Consider the following 14,907-nt stretch of genomic DNA (forward strand, 5'->3'; position numbering starts at 1 on the left):
CCGGGAAAGGAGACCAGCTTCGCCGCGGTTTGCTCTCGCGTTCCCCGAACCACCCTGCAAACCGCAGGGAAGGAGACCTGCTTGCTCGGGGTTTGGGGAACGCGAGAGCAAGCCGGGGAAGGAGACCAGCTTGATTACCAGAGGCTTCCTCAGGTATGCTGGGATACCTGCTTATTCCACGGAGGTCAAGAAAAGCACTGGTAAGTGTCTATACTTGATTACCAGCGCTGGATCACCAGCGCTGGATCCTCTACACCCGAGACAAAACGGGAGTACGGCCAGCGCTGCAAACAGGGAGTTGCAGCGCTGGTGGTGCCCTGCAGATGTGTACACCTCCTAAGTTGCAGCGCTGTAACTCCCTCACCAGCGCTGCACATTTGATATCCACTGAATATTGCAGGACTCTCCAGAGAACCGCAGTGGCAAAAGGAGCAGAATGAGAGACCGCCAGCCACCCCCTGCCAGCAGCGTCTCCGGCACAGCTGTACCGCCCCCAGCCCTACCCCCAACCCTTCCACAGAGCTGCATCTCCTGTCTGGGGTCTGTCCAGCCACACTGGAGGAGAGGGCTGGGAGCAGGGTGGGGAGGAGTCATATGGGGAGGTCATGTGCCCAGGAGGGACTCTAGACATTTTGCCGCCCCAAGCACGGCGGCATGCCGCGGGGGGCGCTCTGCCGGTTGCCGGTCCCACGGCTCTGGTGGACCTCCCGCAGGTGTGCCTGCGGAGGGTCCTCTGGTCCCGCAGCTCCACCAAAGCCGCGGGACCAGCAGACCCTCCGCAGGCACGCCTGCGGGAGGTCCACCGAAGCCCCGCCTGCCACTCTCCCGGCAACCAGCAGAGCGCCCCCTGCAGCATGCCGCCCCAAGCATGCACTTGGCATGCTGGGGCCTGGAGCCACCCCTGCATGTGCCCCTTTAGCTGGTGCACCCCTTTAAGTCCCTCCCATGAGTCACCATACCGGTAAGAGTTAAAATCTACTTGCACCACTGCCTACCTCCAGGCTGCAGTGAGGTGCTTGTCTCTGCTAGCAATAAGCGCAAACCCTCACCTCAATGAGAGACATTTGGCATCCAAGCTGTTTCTTGTGAGAATGGCTTAGTGTTAATGCTTAACTCCACCCAAAAAAAAGAAAAGGCCAGGGTGAAGGCCCTATACACTGCTAATGTCGATTCTGAGGTGGTGGGACTCTCCTGGGTTTTTCAACAGGATTGTTGAAATATAGAATGGGCAAACTTCTGAAATAAAAAAAAAGTTATGAGATGGAAGACTGTTTCCCCACCCCCGTGTGTGTGTTCTGGCTAGAGCGCTGCTGGGCTTTGGTGGTCATTGTGTGTGTATATGCACACATGTTCTGGCTGGAGCACAGATGAACTGGGGATGGGGTAAAATGGCAGGGGTGACTCACATAGAAGGGGTAAAGAAGGCTTAAGTGGAAGAGAAGGAGCTTTAGCTGGGCAACAGGTAGCTTCAGTTCCACATCACCCTTGGTTCAAGGTTTCAGGATGCCAGTTCCCTCTGGACCAGAGAACCCTGGCCTCTCTGGAATCTTCCCCACAGCATGATACCTAGACTCACTCCTCTTTCCTCTTGGTTAAAGGATTCCACAGCCTTCCTTCCTGGGGCTGTGCTGCGATTCAGACAGGCTTCCCCAGCCCCTCCCACCTCTGCTCTGGTTCTAGTTCCCATCCCAGAGATCCTCTGTCCTGACTGTATGCTCCCCTATAATTCTCCTCTCTGGGCAGTCACCTAACAGCTGGGTTTTATGGTTTAAAGGCAGTAACTACCTGATTAAACAATTCCCCAAGCTAGGCCTTAACCTTGCCATCCCTTAAAATGGGACAATAACCCTGTTAGGAGTTTGCCACTACCAACAAGCTCAGGTACCACATCCTGGTCTGTGTAATTTCTTGGGTTAACCAACAAAGGAAACAGAGGAAAGTGGAAAGCAAATCCACGCTGGGGCTTATAATTGAGAAGCTGGAGTATTGCCTTGTTCTAAATCAGGGGTCGGCAACCTTTCAGAAGTTATGTGCCGCATCTTTATTTATTCACTCTGATTTAAGGTTTCACGTGCCAGTTAATACATTTTAACGTTTTTAGAAGGTCTTTTTCTGTAAGTCTATAATATATAACTAAACTATTGTTGTATGTAAAATAAATAAGGTTTTAAAAATGTTTAAGAAGCATCATTTAAAATTAAATTAAAATGCAGAGCCCCCCGGACCGGTGGCCAGGACACAGGCAGTCTGCGTGCCACTGAAAATCAGCTTGTGTGCCGCCTTTGGCACACGTGCCATAAGTTGCCTCCCCTGTTCTAAGTGGAATGTAAAATGATGTAACGGTGTTCAATGGAAGATTGAACAAAACCAAATGTGGATTGGCCTTTGTATATATGCCTTATGCAGACATCTCCCATTAACACTGAATAGAGTGCATATGAAGAGGGATTATACTATGGAAAAGGATATATTGCAAGTAACTTGATTCCTCATGCCACTAAAGAGCATCTACAAGGGCAGCTGATTCAGTAATATGCAAAGTCCTAAATAAGGATGTTATTCCTTTGCCACTGGTTTTCAAAGCACATAATGTATTAGTACTAATGGAGGGCTCTTGGAACAAGTGCCAGCATGAATTAATTGACTCAGGCATATGCTCTACTTTATCAGCCCAGCAATTTCATAGTGAGAAAGAGGCTAAAGAGGTATCTGACACAAATATTTATATATAGGATGGAACAGCAGTGGCACATCACACTCCATAATTCACTGCTTAGTTTGGTTACTTGGATAAATCTATCTAGACATGGTAAGAGCTCTTGCTTATTTCTTGAGCTGGTCTTGCACATGTGGTTCTTATCTTCATGTATTGAAAAACTGCATTTAGAAAGCACTTATGACTCCTATTTATTTTTTCTAGTAGCAATCTCTTTCACTTCATCACTTTTTTGTAGAGTAAAGGGACTAGGATTTAGTTTTGCTCTCTCACAGCCTTTTAAAATGACATTACTACAGATTACACTGAAAGATATATCCCCATTCTCTCTCACTGAGGTGCGAGGGAGAAAGATCTGTTTTTGTATTGACAGCTTTGAGAGCGCCTCATTGCTCACTGGGCTACTGCTATCTTCTTAAATCAAGTGATGCAATCAAACAGGGACCAAGTAGTTTCGTATCTAGTGCAGACGCAGGGACAAAAGCACTGTTTTCAAACTGGAGTAGGAAGAGATATTGCATGGTCATGAGGTTATTAGGTGGGGGTTCACAAGCTATCAGCCTCCACCCCAAACCCTGCTTTGCTACCAGCATTTATAATAGTGTTAAATAAATAAAAAAGTGGTTTTAATTTATAATAGGAGGGTTCATACTCAAAGGCTTGCTATGTGAAAGGGGTCACTAGTACAAAAGTTTGAGACTCACTGCATTAGGGCTTGTCTACACTGGGACTGTTAAAGCACTGGCGCGGCAGAGCTTTAATGTGGCTTGTGTAGTGGCATAGCACTGGGAGAGAGCTCTCCCAGCGCTCTTAAACAAAAAACAAAAAACCCACCCCCAAGGGGCACGGCTCCCAGCGCTGGTACACTGTCCATACTGTCATGTTACAGCACTGAAACTTGCAGTGCTCAAGGGGGTGTTTTTCTAAACCTCTGAGCATGTAAGTTGCAGTACTATAAAGTGCCAGTGTAGACAAGCCCTTAGAATCCTTAAGACAGAAATGTGAGAATCTATCTAGCAGAGTAGAGGGAGGGAGGGAGAAAGGGGTTAAGGATTCTATAAGGACAGTCTGTCAAACTAGATAGGCCAATGAAAACAAACAAATCCCTTCATCCTCAGTTGGACTTGCCTAGTGCAATGTTTATGACTGGTAATAAAGACACAAAAAAAGCCTTATTGCAGTGCCAAAGAGCGAGAAATATTCCTCAGGCCATACCAAAGCCACTTTTCTCAATTTGTACTGAAGTCTCACATTGAGTTTTCTCATACAGATATACATTTAGAGTAGCGTTTTCCTAAATCTTAAAAGTAAGACTTAATTATAAACAAGACTGTGATAGAGATTAAAAATCCAGCTCCAGTCAGAGACCATGAAGTCTTTAACTATGCCCCTCAAATTATGTGCTTCCAGGAAGTACCAGCAAACTGTAGCTCAAGTGACATTCATTGTAGTCTCACAGTTGCTCTCCCCTCACCCCCAACATTTATTTTAAAACAACATTTCTCATATTATAAAAGGTACATCACTCAAGGTACTTGACACAAAAAGCTACAATGTATTAGTGCAGTCACTATACAAACAAGAGCAGCATTTTTGCCTTTACACGGAACAGTGTTTTGAGCTTGTGTTGGCTAAATTTGCCCCCTTACCTCTTTGCAAGTAAATGATCCCGGATACCTTTTCACAGATGAAAGGTTGGTAAGACGGACTGTCCTTTAGTCTCTGTAGACAGCAATTCTAATGGCCAAGCAACCCACAAAAAAGTCAGCACTGCATATGAACCCAACTCCTTGGGTGAAACATGAACTAAGCCCTTCTGCCTCAGATGTGAGAATCCAGCTGAGCCATAGACATTTATTTGTTCTCGGTTCACTAATTTGTTATATAGTAAACGTAACCACAGCTCTCAGTATGCAAAAAAACACCCACAAGTGACAGATGCAGAAAACCCACTGCCACAAAACAGGAGAAACTTGGGAGTTGTGAAAGCAACAAATTCCATGTTTAAGAAGTTTCATATAACTTCATTTTCAAGGTGCAGCATAGGTGAGGTCAATAATTATCAGAAACCGTTAAATCACAGCAGTTCCAGATAACCTGGCATTAAGTCTAAAATAGATTAATCCACTCTGAGAACTACAGAGAAGAATGCCATAAGCATTTATTTCACTTTATATATGTGTAATGCTGACAGATCCCAGTTGTCAGCAGGCAGAATTGAATCAGGGACTTTTGGAGCTTAGTGCATGAGCCTCTACTGCATGAGCTAAAAACCAACTCCCTGTTAACTAAGGCCTTGGCTACACTGGCGCTTTTCAGTGCTGCAACTTTCTCGCTAAGGGGTGTGAAAAAACACCCCCCTGAGTGCAGCAAGTTACAGCGCTGTAAAGCGCCAGTGTAAACAGTGCCCCAGCACTGGGAGAGCGACTCCCAGTGCTGTAAGCTAATCCCCACGGGGGGGTGGAGTGCCTGCAGCGCTGGGAGAGCTCTCTCCCAGCGCTGGCGCCACGATCACTCACATGTCAAAGCGCTGCCGTGGGAGCGCTCCCACGGCAGCACTGTACAGCTGCAAGCGTAGCCATACCCTAAGGCTGTAGAGCAGACTCACTCACTCTCTCTTTAAGCAGTTTCTGTGCCACTAGCTGGGACAGAACACCATACCCAGGAGGTGGGTGGGTTACATATGCACAGATATTTTGAAGTGTGATAACTGAACAGACTTTTCTTACACAAAGAACATGAATTTTTCCCCATCCAAAAACCAACATTCAGCAACTGGGAGAAATTACCACATCTTAACAGCAAAATGCTTAAGAACTAGGATGCAATAATGTGAATGACCCAACTACATTACTTTTCAGTTTTTATTTTAAAAAAGCAAAACCAAAGTGAAGTTACATTTACACTTAAGAACAAGAAGGTCTTGTTCAAAAATATTCTGGTTAGAGCTTTAGATGTTTAAGAAAAGTGTCTTCCATGATTTACCCCTATATTGTATAGAGCTTTGCAGATCACAGTAGACAGGAACACTTTTGTTTGTTGAACAGCTATACTGCACAATGATCCACACATACCACACAATTCTTAGCTTTGTCTACATTGTAAAGTGCTATTTTGTAGCAAGAAATTAGTTCAAAAAATATTTGGATAGGCAAGTGTCACTGAACTGCGTTTTTAGACGATGACACTTTTTTTCAATTATTGTGAAAAATGGAGAACTGTTCACCTCTGTACAATCAAGGTAGTATGTTTTCTGTTTAATACACTGAAGGAGCAAGCACCATATATTACTGTATTAATGTGTCCAAAGTATTCAAGTAATTCCCAGAGCAAATCAATTTTTAATTCAAATAATGAGATGCGTATAATAGCAATGACAGAAGCTGGATCATAGTTCAGTTGACAGACTACTCTAAAAGACCAACATGCCTATTTATTAATCACTGTCTAATAAATAAGTTCTTGCATAGCTGGCAAATCTAAAATAAAACAGTAATTTTACCTTGCATTCATTTAGGTTTATGATCCAGTATGATTAATACCCTCAACCTTGGATTAAAAAAAAAATACTGTGATTTTCAGGTTCCATTTAAGTATTTACTTAAATATTATATATTTAATAAATGCATGAAGTACAATACAATTTACATCCGTCAAGACAGACAACCACAACCAAACAAGAACAGTGAGTTATTAAATATGTTATATTTCAGGAATATTTTCAATTGTAGAGATGCATGTTTCTTATAAGCTACGGTAACAGTGCAGATACTTAAACCATTTTCGCACATACATAAACACCACAACATTAGAAAATTTTAATACAACAAGGAAATGTTTGCACTAAACAGACACATTAAGGCAAAGAATGTCTCAAATGTAATCAGTGCATTTTTCTAACACATTCTTACAAAAAGAATCCTTTATTGAAGACGTTAACTTACAAAACATATATTAACAGAAAGACCTGAATTTTTTTAATTAAAAAGTTGTTTATGTGTTTTATCATTTGTGTCAGTTCTTTATTTGTTTTTGCCCAGCAAAAGACCAGGAACCATTATTATACATGCAGATAATGGAGTTTCATAGACATTGAAGGCCAATGTTTCAAGACAAATTGCACTTTTTTAAATATACTTTATACAGTCCATACTAAAAACCTGGGATAGTAAAGATATTTAAGAACCTCATTATTAACCACTTGTACAGTTATTCACCAGTTTCTGGAAGTCATAATTTTAGTTTATAGTCAATCTAAATGTATATCAGATACAATAATCCCCCTCCACACATCAAATATAAACCTATTTAGTGCAGTTTTGATTTCCTACTGCTTTGCATTTTCCATTGGTGCAAACATTATTTAGCATAGAAAAATCTCTCTCACTGGTGCTCATGAGTCAGTTACAAAAATGCCTGATCACTCACTCAAATGCATTCAGACAAACTTCTTTTAAAATAAAAGGACACACAAAAGATAATCACAATAAATGCACTATTATGTGGGCCCTGACTCCATTTAAAAAAAAAAATGAAACCAGCAGAGCCAGCTAAGTAAGGATATAAATTACATAACAAACAGGTTTCCAGCTCAAGACAGACAATTAGGTTGCTAATCAAACTCTGAAGAGCAAGTTTCACCACACAAAGAAAGAAAGGCAGGAGAGCGACTGGAAGAATGTCCTCATGGGCACTATAAGCCGATAAAAAGGTGGAAGAGGTTGGACAACAATTTTTGTTTCTGTGATTAAAAAATGACCCAAAAGCATGAGTGCAGCAAAAGCACTTAGTAGATATGATGTAATTGATCAAGACTTAATGCTAAGGCAGATCCTTCTGCTCACATTTTTCATCTCAAAAACAGTACCAGTAGATATTTGCACTACATATCATCTCGATATTCCAAATACTTTGCTGTGATGGCTTCCTCAAGATGAATTCCTGCACTCCCCATTAATGCAAATGCTGGATACATTGTACCAGAACAGTCTACCTGGCGCTCATAGAGGCATTTCATGTGGTCTGCATCATAGAATCCAACTTTGCCTCTGTCACAGTCAAGGCAGATTCCTATACAAGATGGCATTGGAAGAATTCTATTTGCAGAATCTTTGGGAGCAGTAGGTGCCTTGGGAATAAAGAATTTATTCATGCCTAAAGTAATCAATGTGAACGGCTGTGATGAGTCAAAGCAGGTATCTTCACTCCCACTGTCATGACCGCTGTCTTGTTCATATCTAGAATCAAAGAGCATAATTTTCTCAACAAACAAATCATAGTCAGAATGCTTTCGCTTATTTTAAACTGAAGTATTTTATGAACAGATAGCACTATATTAAACTTCTGGCTCTGCAACAGATGCTCATAAAATGGATGTCCAATTTCAACCTGTTTTATAGGCATTGGGAGAGAAAAGGTTTGAATTTGGACTTCTTCAAATGGTGTACACTGCTCAGCATTCAAACCAAACAATTCTGCTAGTCCTTCACTGACTCAAAGATTGGTTGGTTAGGGGGTTTCTGATTTTTTTTTTTTTTTTTTTTTTTTTTTTTTAAATAAAAGATTGATGCAGCTAGTCCCATCAGGCTGAAGGGTTCTTGCCAGAGTTGACAACTCAGAACTGGTGCATCTTATCGACATTAGGAATTCTATTTTAAAGAGTTCCACATAAAGCTCATCAGTATAGTATCTGACCTCACCTGAATGTTTGTGAATTTAGTTTCACAAGAACTTTGTGAGGTAAAGTAGAACTATCCTTATGTCGCAGAGAAAGAAACTGGCACCAGCATCATCAATTGACCAAGGTTGCACACAATCTGTTGCAGAGCTGGAAGTTAAATCCAGAGCTCCTGATTCCCAATCCTCTCCTTGTCCACCAGACCATTTGGAAATCTGTCCAGGTGGCATGGTTCCAAGATTTATTGCACAAACCTCTTGCAGTGCTCTGGTTCATACCACATTACCTGTGAAGTTTTGGTACCTCCAGGAATCAAGATGCCCTGAATGTATAACCTCTCCACATGGATTCTCTATCTCACAGTAGATGCATCCATGATTATTACAGTTGTGACTGAATATATTTGGAAGTCCTTCATTTGTCCTTTGCCCCTTGACTGCTACCAAGTCAGAAAATTTTACTCCAGTGCAGTGCTATGCCTGCAAACAGTGAGACTCTGAGGTCCACCAAAGTAGACTATTACAAAAACATGTCTCAGGTATTATTACAGTGTCTATTCCAAGACTTAACAGGCACACTGAACTCTAGGAAAGCCTTCTTACCACAGCCTACAATATCCTGGACAGCTGCAATGGCTGGAAAGTCATGGAAAGCTATGTAAAGACAGACACCAATATACTTCAATTGTCTCCAGGGAACAAACTAGGGTTTGGATAATTCAGACATCAATATTAATTGCTAGCTTCTCAGGAAGTCAATCAACTGCTGAAAATGTACAGTAATTTCTCTTTAAATCAGAGGTTCCCTGGATTGCTTCCCATCTCTTATTTCACCATGCCACACGTGATTGCTGAAGCTAACCTAATTGGAACAAATTAGAAGTACACCTCTACCCCGATAGAAGGCGACTCGATGTAAGGTGGGTTTGCATACAATGCAGTAAAGATCTGACACGCTGCTCTGAGCAGTGTGTTAAGGGTGCTGGGCCAGGCTGGGGCCCAGGGGTTCGATAAGGGGCAGAGGGTCTCGGCTGCAGTTAAGGGCTCCCCCCACCAGGGTCTGGGGGATAGGAGCTGTGGGAGGGCACTTTTGGGGACCCCACAGTCCCAGAGTGGCCCGGGCGATTAGCAGGGGGCCGGGAGCAGCCTGCTCTGGTTCCCTCGCCCTGGCCCCAGCCGTGTCACTCAGGGGAGGGGGTTTGGGGGGGAAGGAATCCCCACCGCACTCAGCAGCAGTGGCGGAAGCAGAGTAGCCCAGCCCCAGCCCGCTCCACTCTGCCAGCTCCCAGCTGCAGTGCTCCGCTTCCCATCACAGGTGAGTATGCAGGGTGTCCTTTCCTCAACCTCCCTGCACTCACTGGCAGCAGGAAGCAGAGCACTGTGGCTGGGAGGTGGCGGAGTGGAGTGGGCTGGGGCCAGGCTGCTCCTCTTCCCGCTGCTGGTGAGTGCCTGTCAGGTGGCGGGCGTAGAGGGGTGGATAGGGGTTGGAGCAGTCAGGTTGGGTAGGGGGTGGAGTCCTGGGAGTGATTAGGGACGGGGGTCTCTGGAAGGGGCAGTCAGGGAACAACGAACGGGGAGGAAAAGCAAGTTTGACATAACACAGTCTTACCTATAACGCGGTGAGATTTTTTCGTCTCCTGAGAACCACGTTATATCAGGGTAGAGGTGTAATTACAGTCAACTCTTAATTCCACCAAAAGGAAAGCTGTCCTTTTAAATTTATTTTAAAAGATTCACTCATTACAAAAGTTATACAAAAGATCTCCCACATTTACCTTGGGCTGGTTACATCACGGGGATTATGGAGCCATTCTTGTAGTTTAGTGTTAGATGCAACTCCCACTTTCACCAAGTATGAATAAGATTCCACATGAAAGGCCCAGAAGTGCTTCCCTTTTGTGATTCCAGTGTCTCCGATGATGTAGTCCAGAGTTGTGTAACACCCTACTTGGATACGTTCAGCCCCTAGCAGCAAAGGAAATCCAGCCCTACTTTCCACAGAGGTTCTCCTTGGATTCAGCATGAGACGTTCACTGTTGTAGCCACATTTATCATCAAAAAGAAAACTAAAGACTTAAACAAAAACAAAAATTCACACTAGGTCAATATTTTACCACGGAGTTTTTTGTCCTTCCCTGTATTTTTCTAAGATGCGCTAACGTAAGAGATAAAGTACTGGTAGTGCAATACAAGACAGTGTAAAACTCTTATAGCTGATTGCCAATTAGTCTCAACCTTAATTCATGAATAAATGCAATGCTTATTTATTCATTCACACACACACACCCACCCACCCACCCACCCACCAAAGGATGACAGCAGGTCGCAAATTTAAAATTTACTTGAAAACAGGCATAGGTTAAAGAGAAAATGTACGCATTGTATATTGATTCTGTTGTCTATGGAGTAACTTATACTTGGTATACCTGGAGCTGCAGGTGTGTGTAAAATAACTTCCCTGCTCCAGGGGCTACAGATAGATCCTTTATATCCTCTGACTCTAAAGGCATAGCTGCTGTTATTTTCAAGGTCAGAGATTACTTTACTCTTGCTGCAGGCTTCAATCTCTTGCCATGTTGCATTCTCCTCTTCTCTATTAAGTTTACGGTATTCAAGGATATAGGTATCAGCTGAGTCTTCCTTCACTAGATGTTCCCAACAGATCAAAGCTTTATTATACATTCTGCTCTTCTCCTCATTGATCTCTGGTATATCTAGACCTGGAATAGCCATAAAATACAAGAAAAACATATTATTGTATGTAATCAGCTATTAGTATTAGTTTTAGAACTACATACCATTGGTGTGCGAATGGCTTATGAAGTAATGGAAAGTTCTTCCTCCCATGGTGAAGGATGTTCTTTGTACTCATGTTGAAAGTTTCCAGTATTCCTTATCTATATATTTAAAATGTCAAGCAACTACAGAAAGTTTTTTTTTAAATCTATGTTTTTTATGCGAGGCACAAAAACTTCTAGTTAAACCAAGTATTATTGCCAATCTAAAAGATACTTCTAACCATCAAAGAACAATCCTGATATAAGAGTATTTGCAAATAGCTACTGAAATCGGTTTTGGTACCAATAACTCCAAACACAAATGTCAGTTATTGTGATTACTTGTAAAGTTGTTCTATGTGCCAGGTTACATTAGGTTTCTATTGTATCTCATTTTTACCCATGCACACACTCTAATAGTATTTTTCCATTTTCAGTGTTATGATGATACTGCGTGTTAAGATGGAGAGAGTTCCATTCATGCTCTCAGGCCTAGTCTATGCTTAAAAATTAGACCCAAGCTACGTCAGTCAAGACTGAAAAATTTTACACCCAGGGCATCATAGTCAAGGCTAAGATTTTGTCACAGTTATTTTTAGTAAAAGTCACGGACAGGTCACAGACAATTAAAAAAGAAAAAAAAAATTCATGGAGCCCATGATCCTGTCCCTGACCTTACTAAAAATAAAATAACTGGGGTCAGGGCTAAGGGGGGAGGAATGGAATCTAAGTGAGGGTGGACCAACAGGTGGGCACTGCCCCTGCTCCAAATCTGGCCGCAGCGGGTGACACAGCCCCCTGCTCCAAATCTGGCCACAGCCTTGGGACAGAAGTGCGTGGCCCCAGCTCCAGCCCCCGCCAAGCTCTGGAGACAGCCCTGGGGAGACATGAGGAGGATACACAGCCCCCCTGGCAGCCGCCAGACAGAGACGCGGGGCTGGGATGCAGAGTGGGGGGCACACAGTCCCCACTCTGGAGCTAGCCACAGCTGTGAGACGGGGTGCACAGTCGCACCTGCAGCCCCTGCCAAGCCCTGGGAGTGAGGGGGCACATGACCCTGGGACACCATGAGATGGGTGCATGGCCCACAGTGAAGTCCCCACCACGGGGCTGGGGCACATGGCCCTGACTGTAGCATGGTCCCCACTGCTGCCCATGGCAGTGGGGGTGGAGCGCAGCCACAGGAACCACGCAGCTCCTAAACAGGGGCTCACAGCCTGGCTGCAGCTCCCTAAGCCCCAGAGCAGGGGCTGCAGGATATTGTTTCCAGCCATCCAGCCCCATTTGCAGGGTGGAGGCGCACAGTCCTGTCTCCAGTTCTGGCTTTAGCTGCTGACAGCTGAAGTGGAAGAAATCACGGAATCTGTGACTTCCGTGACTAAATCATAACCTTAATCACAGTTAGGAGGGCCTGAATTCCTGGTGTACACCCAGCTAGGTCAATAGGAGGATTCTTCCATGGTGTAGGAACTACATTGATGCAAAAATAAATAAATAAAGAAAGAACCCCTTCCGTTGATCTAGGAAGCATCTACACTATAGCGGCACAGCTGCAGCACCACAGGTGTGCTGCTATTGCACAGTCATACCATTAGTAAACATGGAGCTACGAGACTGAGAAGCTTGACGTTTCAGAACATGTTGTTGGAAATGTAGAAATCTGTCTCCATACAAAGCTTTTTCTTGATAGAAAGCAGCTTTTGGGAGGCGCATCAAGGATCTGAAGAGCTTGGGAATCCTACCTAAACCAAGCCTCTCGTCAGGGCCACAATTCAGGAACGAGGTAATAGAAACAACTCCCTTTATTGAACTTACCACTGGAGTAAAAGGACAAATCTCCAAGAACCTCTTCTTGCTTTGTTATATCAATCACATAATCTTCAAAAGAAGTTTGAGCTGCTGGCCTGAAACTCTTCAGAGATTCAGTAGCTTTTTGAATTCTGAAAGGGGAGGGGGGAGGGAGGAGAGAGAGATACATAGACATATAGTTTAGCAAAGTAGGGCTACATTCACAAGGGGAGCGGGATCAGACTTGGTTATGTCTTACACAGCCAATAAGGTCCTGTGGCAAGGAGTCTGAGAACTCAGGTCAACAGGTTCACGCTATGGGGCAAAAAAACTAGCAGCGTAGACTTTCTTGCTGAGGCTGGAGTTGGGCTCTGAGACCCTTCCCCCGCACTGGGTTTCAGAGCCTGGATCCCTGCACGAGTAGGAATGCCTACACTGCTATTTTTAGCCCTGTGGGCAGGAGTCTGAGCCTGCAGACCCAAGCTCTGGGACTCGCTACTATGAGTCTTTGGTTTTGCAGTGTAGATGTACCCTTAGGCTCTGAGTACTGCAACACCTAACTTTTAGGCTTCCTAAAAAGGCACCTAGAGGAATTCACTACCCCAGACACCCTATACAATGCATGGGGACAGTTAGGTGTCTAAGAAGGGATTCAGAGAAGCCAGCATGCTGAGCAGGCAGCCACCTAAGCAAGCTGACAGCAAATGCTAAGAAGAGAGGTCTAAGCCCTGCCCCTCAAAAGGAAGTTAGATGCCTAACTCCAGGCCAGAAGAAGCATGCTTGCCAGACCGGGCCTTGCAAGAAGGAACAGGCAGAGAACACTGGGACTCAGGTGTAAGCTACATGCCGAATTTTTCAGTACTGTCAAGACTTAGATGGCTTTGCATATACCCACCAGCAGAAATGTAGACACCTAGGGAACTCGGGCACCTACGGAAGAGGGGTTTTGTGAATGCTAGTAGTGCCTAGATGTTAGTCTTTAGGTACCTAACTATCCTTTAAAGCACCTTCGTCTCCCCTGTGAATCTGACCTGTAATGTATCGAAAACAGCATTAAAATACAAAGCATGAAATCCTGCTGTCCTGGGCAAAACATCAGTGGAGTCAGGATTTCACCCAAAAACTTTAAACACTGTACACTGTGACAGAGAAATCTAAAAAGGTGACAGATTAAAACTGATATTTCTGTTTACATATTTCAGTTTGTGCAAACATGCCTCCACAAAAGCAGCATAAAGAACAACATGAATATTCATTACTACTAATGGAGATCAGCTTTTAGGATCAAAGAGGTTAGAGGCAGAAGATACCTATTAGATCATCAAGTCTATCCCTTTGCAAATTCATAACACAGTCTCCCTGCCAACAAAGGGTTGTGTATTCATCCAATAGTGTTCCACTTTGTTGTTGCTTTGCAAGGGATGAATTTTTGACTTTTCATCTCTATAAAGTGTTTCCTATATTACAATGCAACTTAAGAATTGCCACCTCAAAAAGACTGAACTCATTAAATTAACCGCTACACGAGGATCAACTACATCCAAAATTTTATTTAACAAACAGAAATATCTTAATACACATGAAAAATATGATAGAAAAGACAAAACTTTTCAAATACTCTTTATAACATAAGATAATTAAATACCTAACATGGAGCTGTTTTGCTGTTTGAACAAAGCAAGATTGGTCTGTTTCTTTAAGCACTTCTTGAGCATATCCCACAAGGCCACTGTTTTCCAGAAGTCCTTGATATTCCTCTATTTGGGTTTGGAGTTTCTCTAGTCTTAAGTTCTTGGACGCCTCAATTGCCCTCAGAGCAGCTGATCTCCTCTCTTCCAAAACATCAAACAGCTTGTCAAAGTTATTAGATGCTTCTTCTTTAGCTCTCTCACCATTGCACTATTATAAAATACAAAGTATATTTCAAAAAAACCAAAGAACTCATTCTCA

General features: G+C 43.4%; 1 protein-coding gene across 3 annotated transcripts in view; it reads right to left on the reverse strand.

Moving 5' to 3' along the window:
• Positions 1–5,566: 5,566 nt before the first annotated feature.
• TRIM36 (tripartite motif containing 36) overlaps positions 5,567–14,907 on the reverse strand; it is a 42,643-nt gene continuing 33,302 nt past the window's right edge. For all 3 annotated transcript variants that reach the window (XM_050945758.1, XM_050945759.1, XM_050945760.1), the window contains exons 6-10: positions 14,603–14,856; positions 12,985–13,109; positions 10,819–11,112; positions 10,168–10,465; positions 5,567–7,953 (exon numbers count right to left, since the gene is read on the reverse strand). In XM_050945758.1, coding sequence (XP_050801715.1) covers positions 7,599–7,953; positions 10,168–10,465; positions 10,819–11,112; positions 12,985–13,109; positions 14,603–14,856 — 1,326 coding nt within the window. In that variant the 3' untranslated portion in view covers positions 5,567–7,598. The remainder of the gene's footprint in view (positions 7,954–10,167; positions 10,466–10,818; positions 11,113–12,984; positions 13,110–14,602; positions 14,857–14,907) is intronic.

Source organism: Gopherus flavomarginatus, chromosome 3 (assembly GCF_025201925.1).
Source record: "Gopherus flavomarginatus isolate rGopFla2 chromosome 3, rGopFla2.mat.asm, whole genome shotgun sequence".
NCBI classification, from domain to species: Eukaryota; Metazoa; Chordata; order Testudines; family Testudinidae; genus Gopherus; species Gopherus flavomarginatus.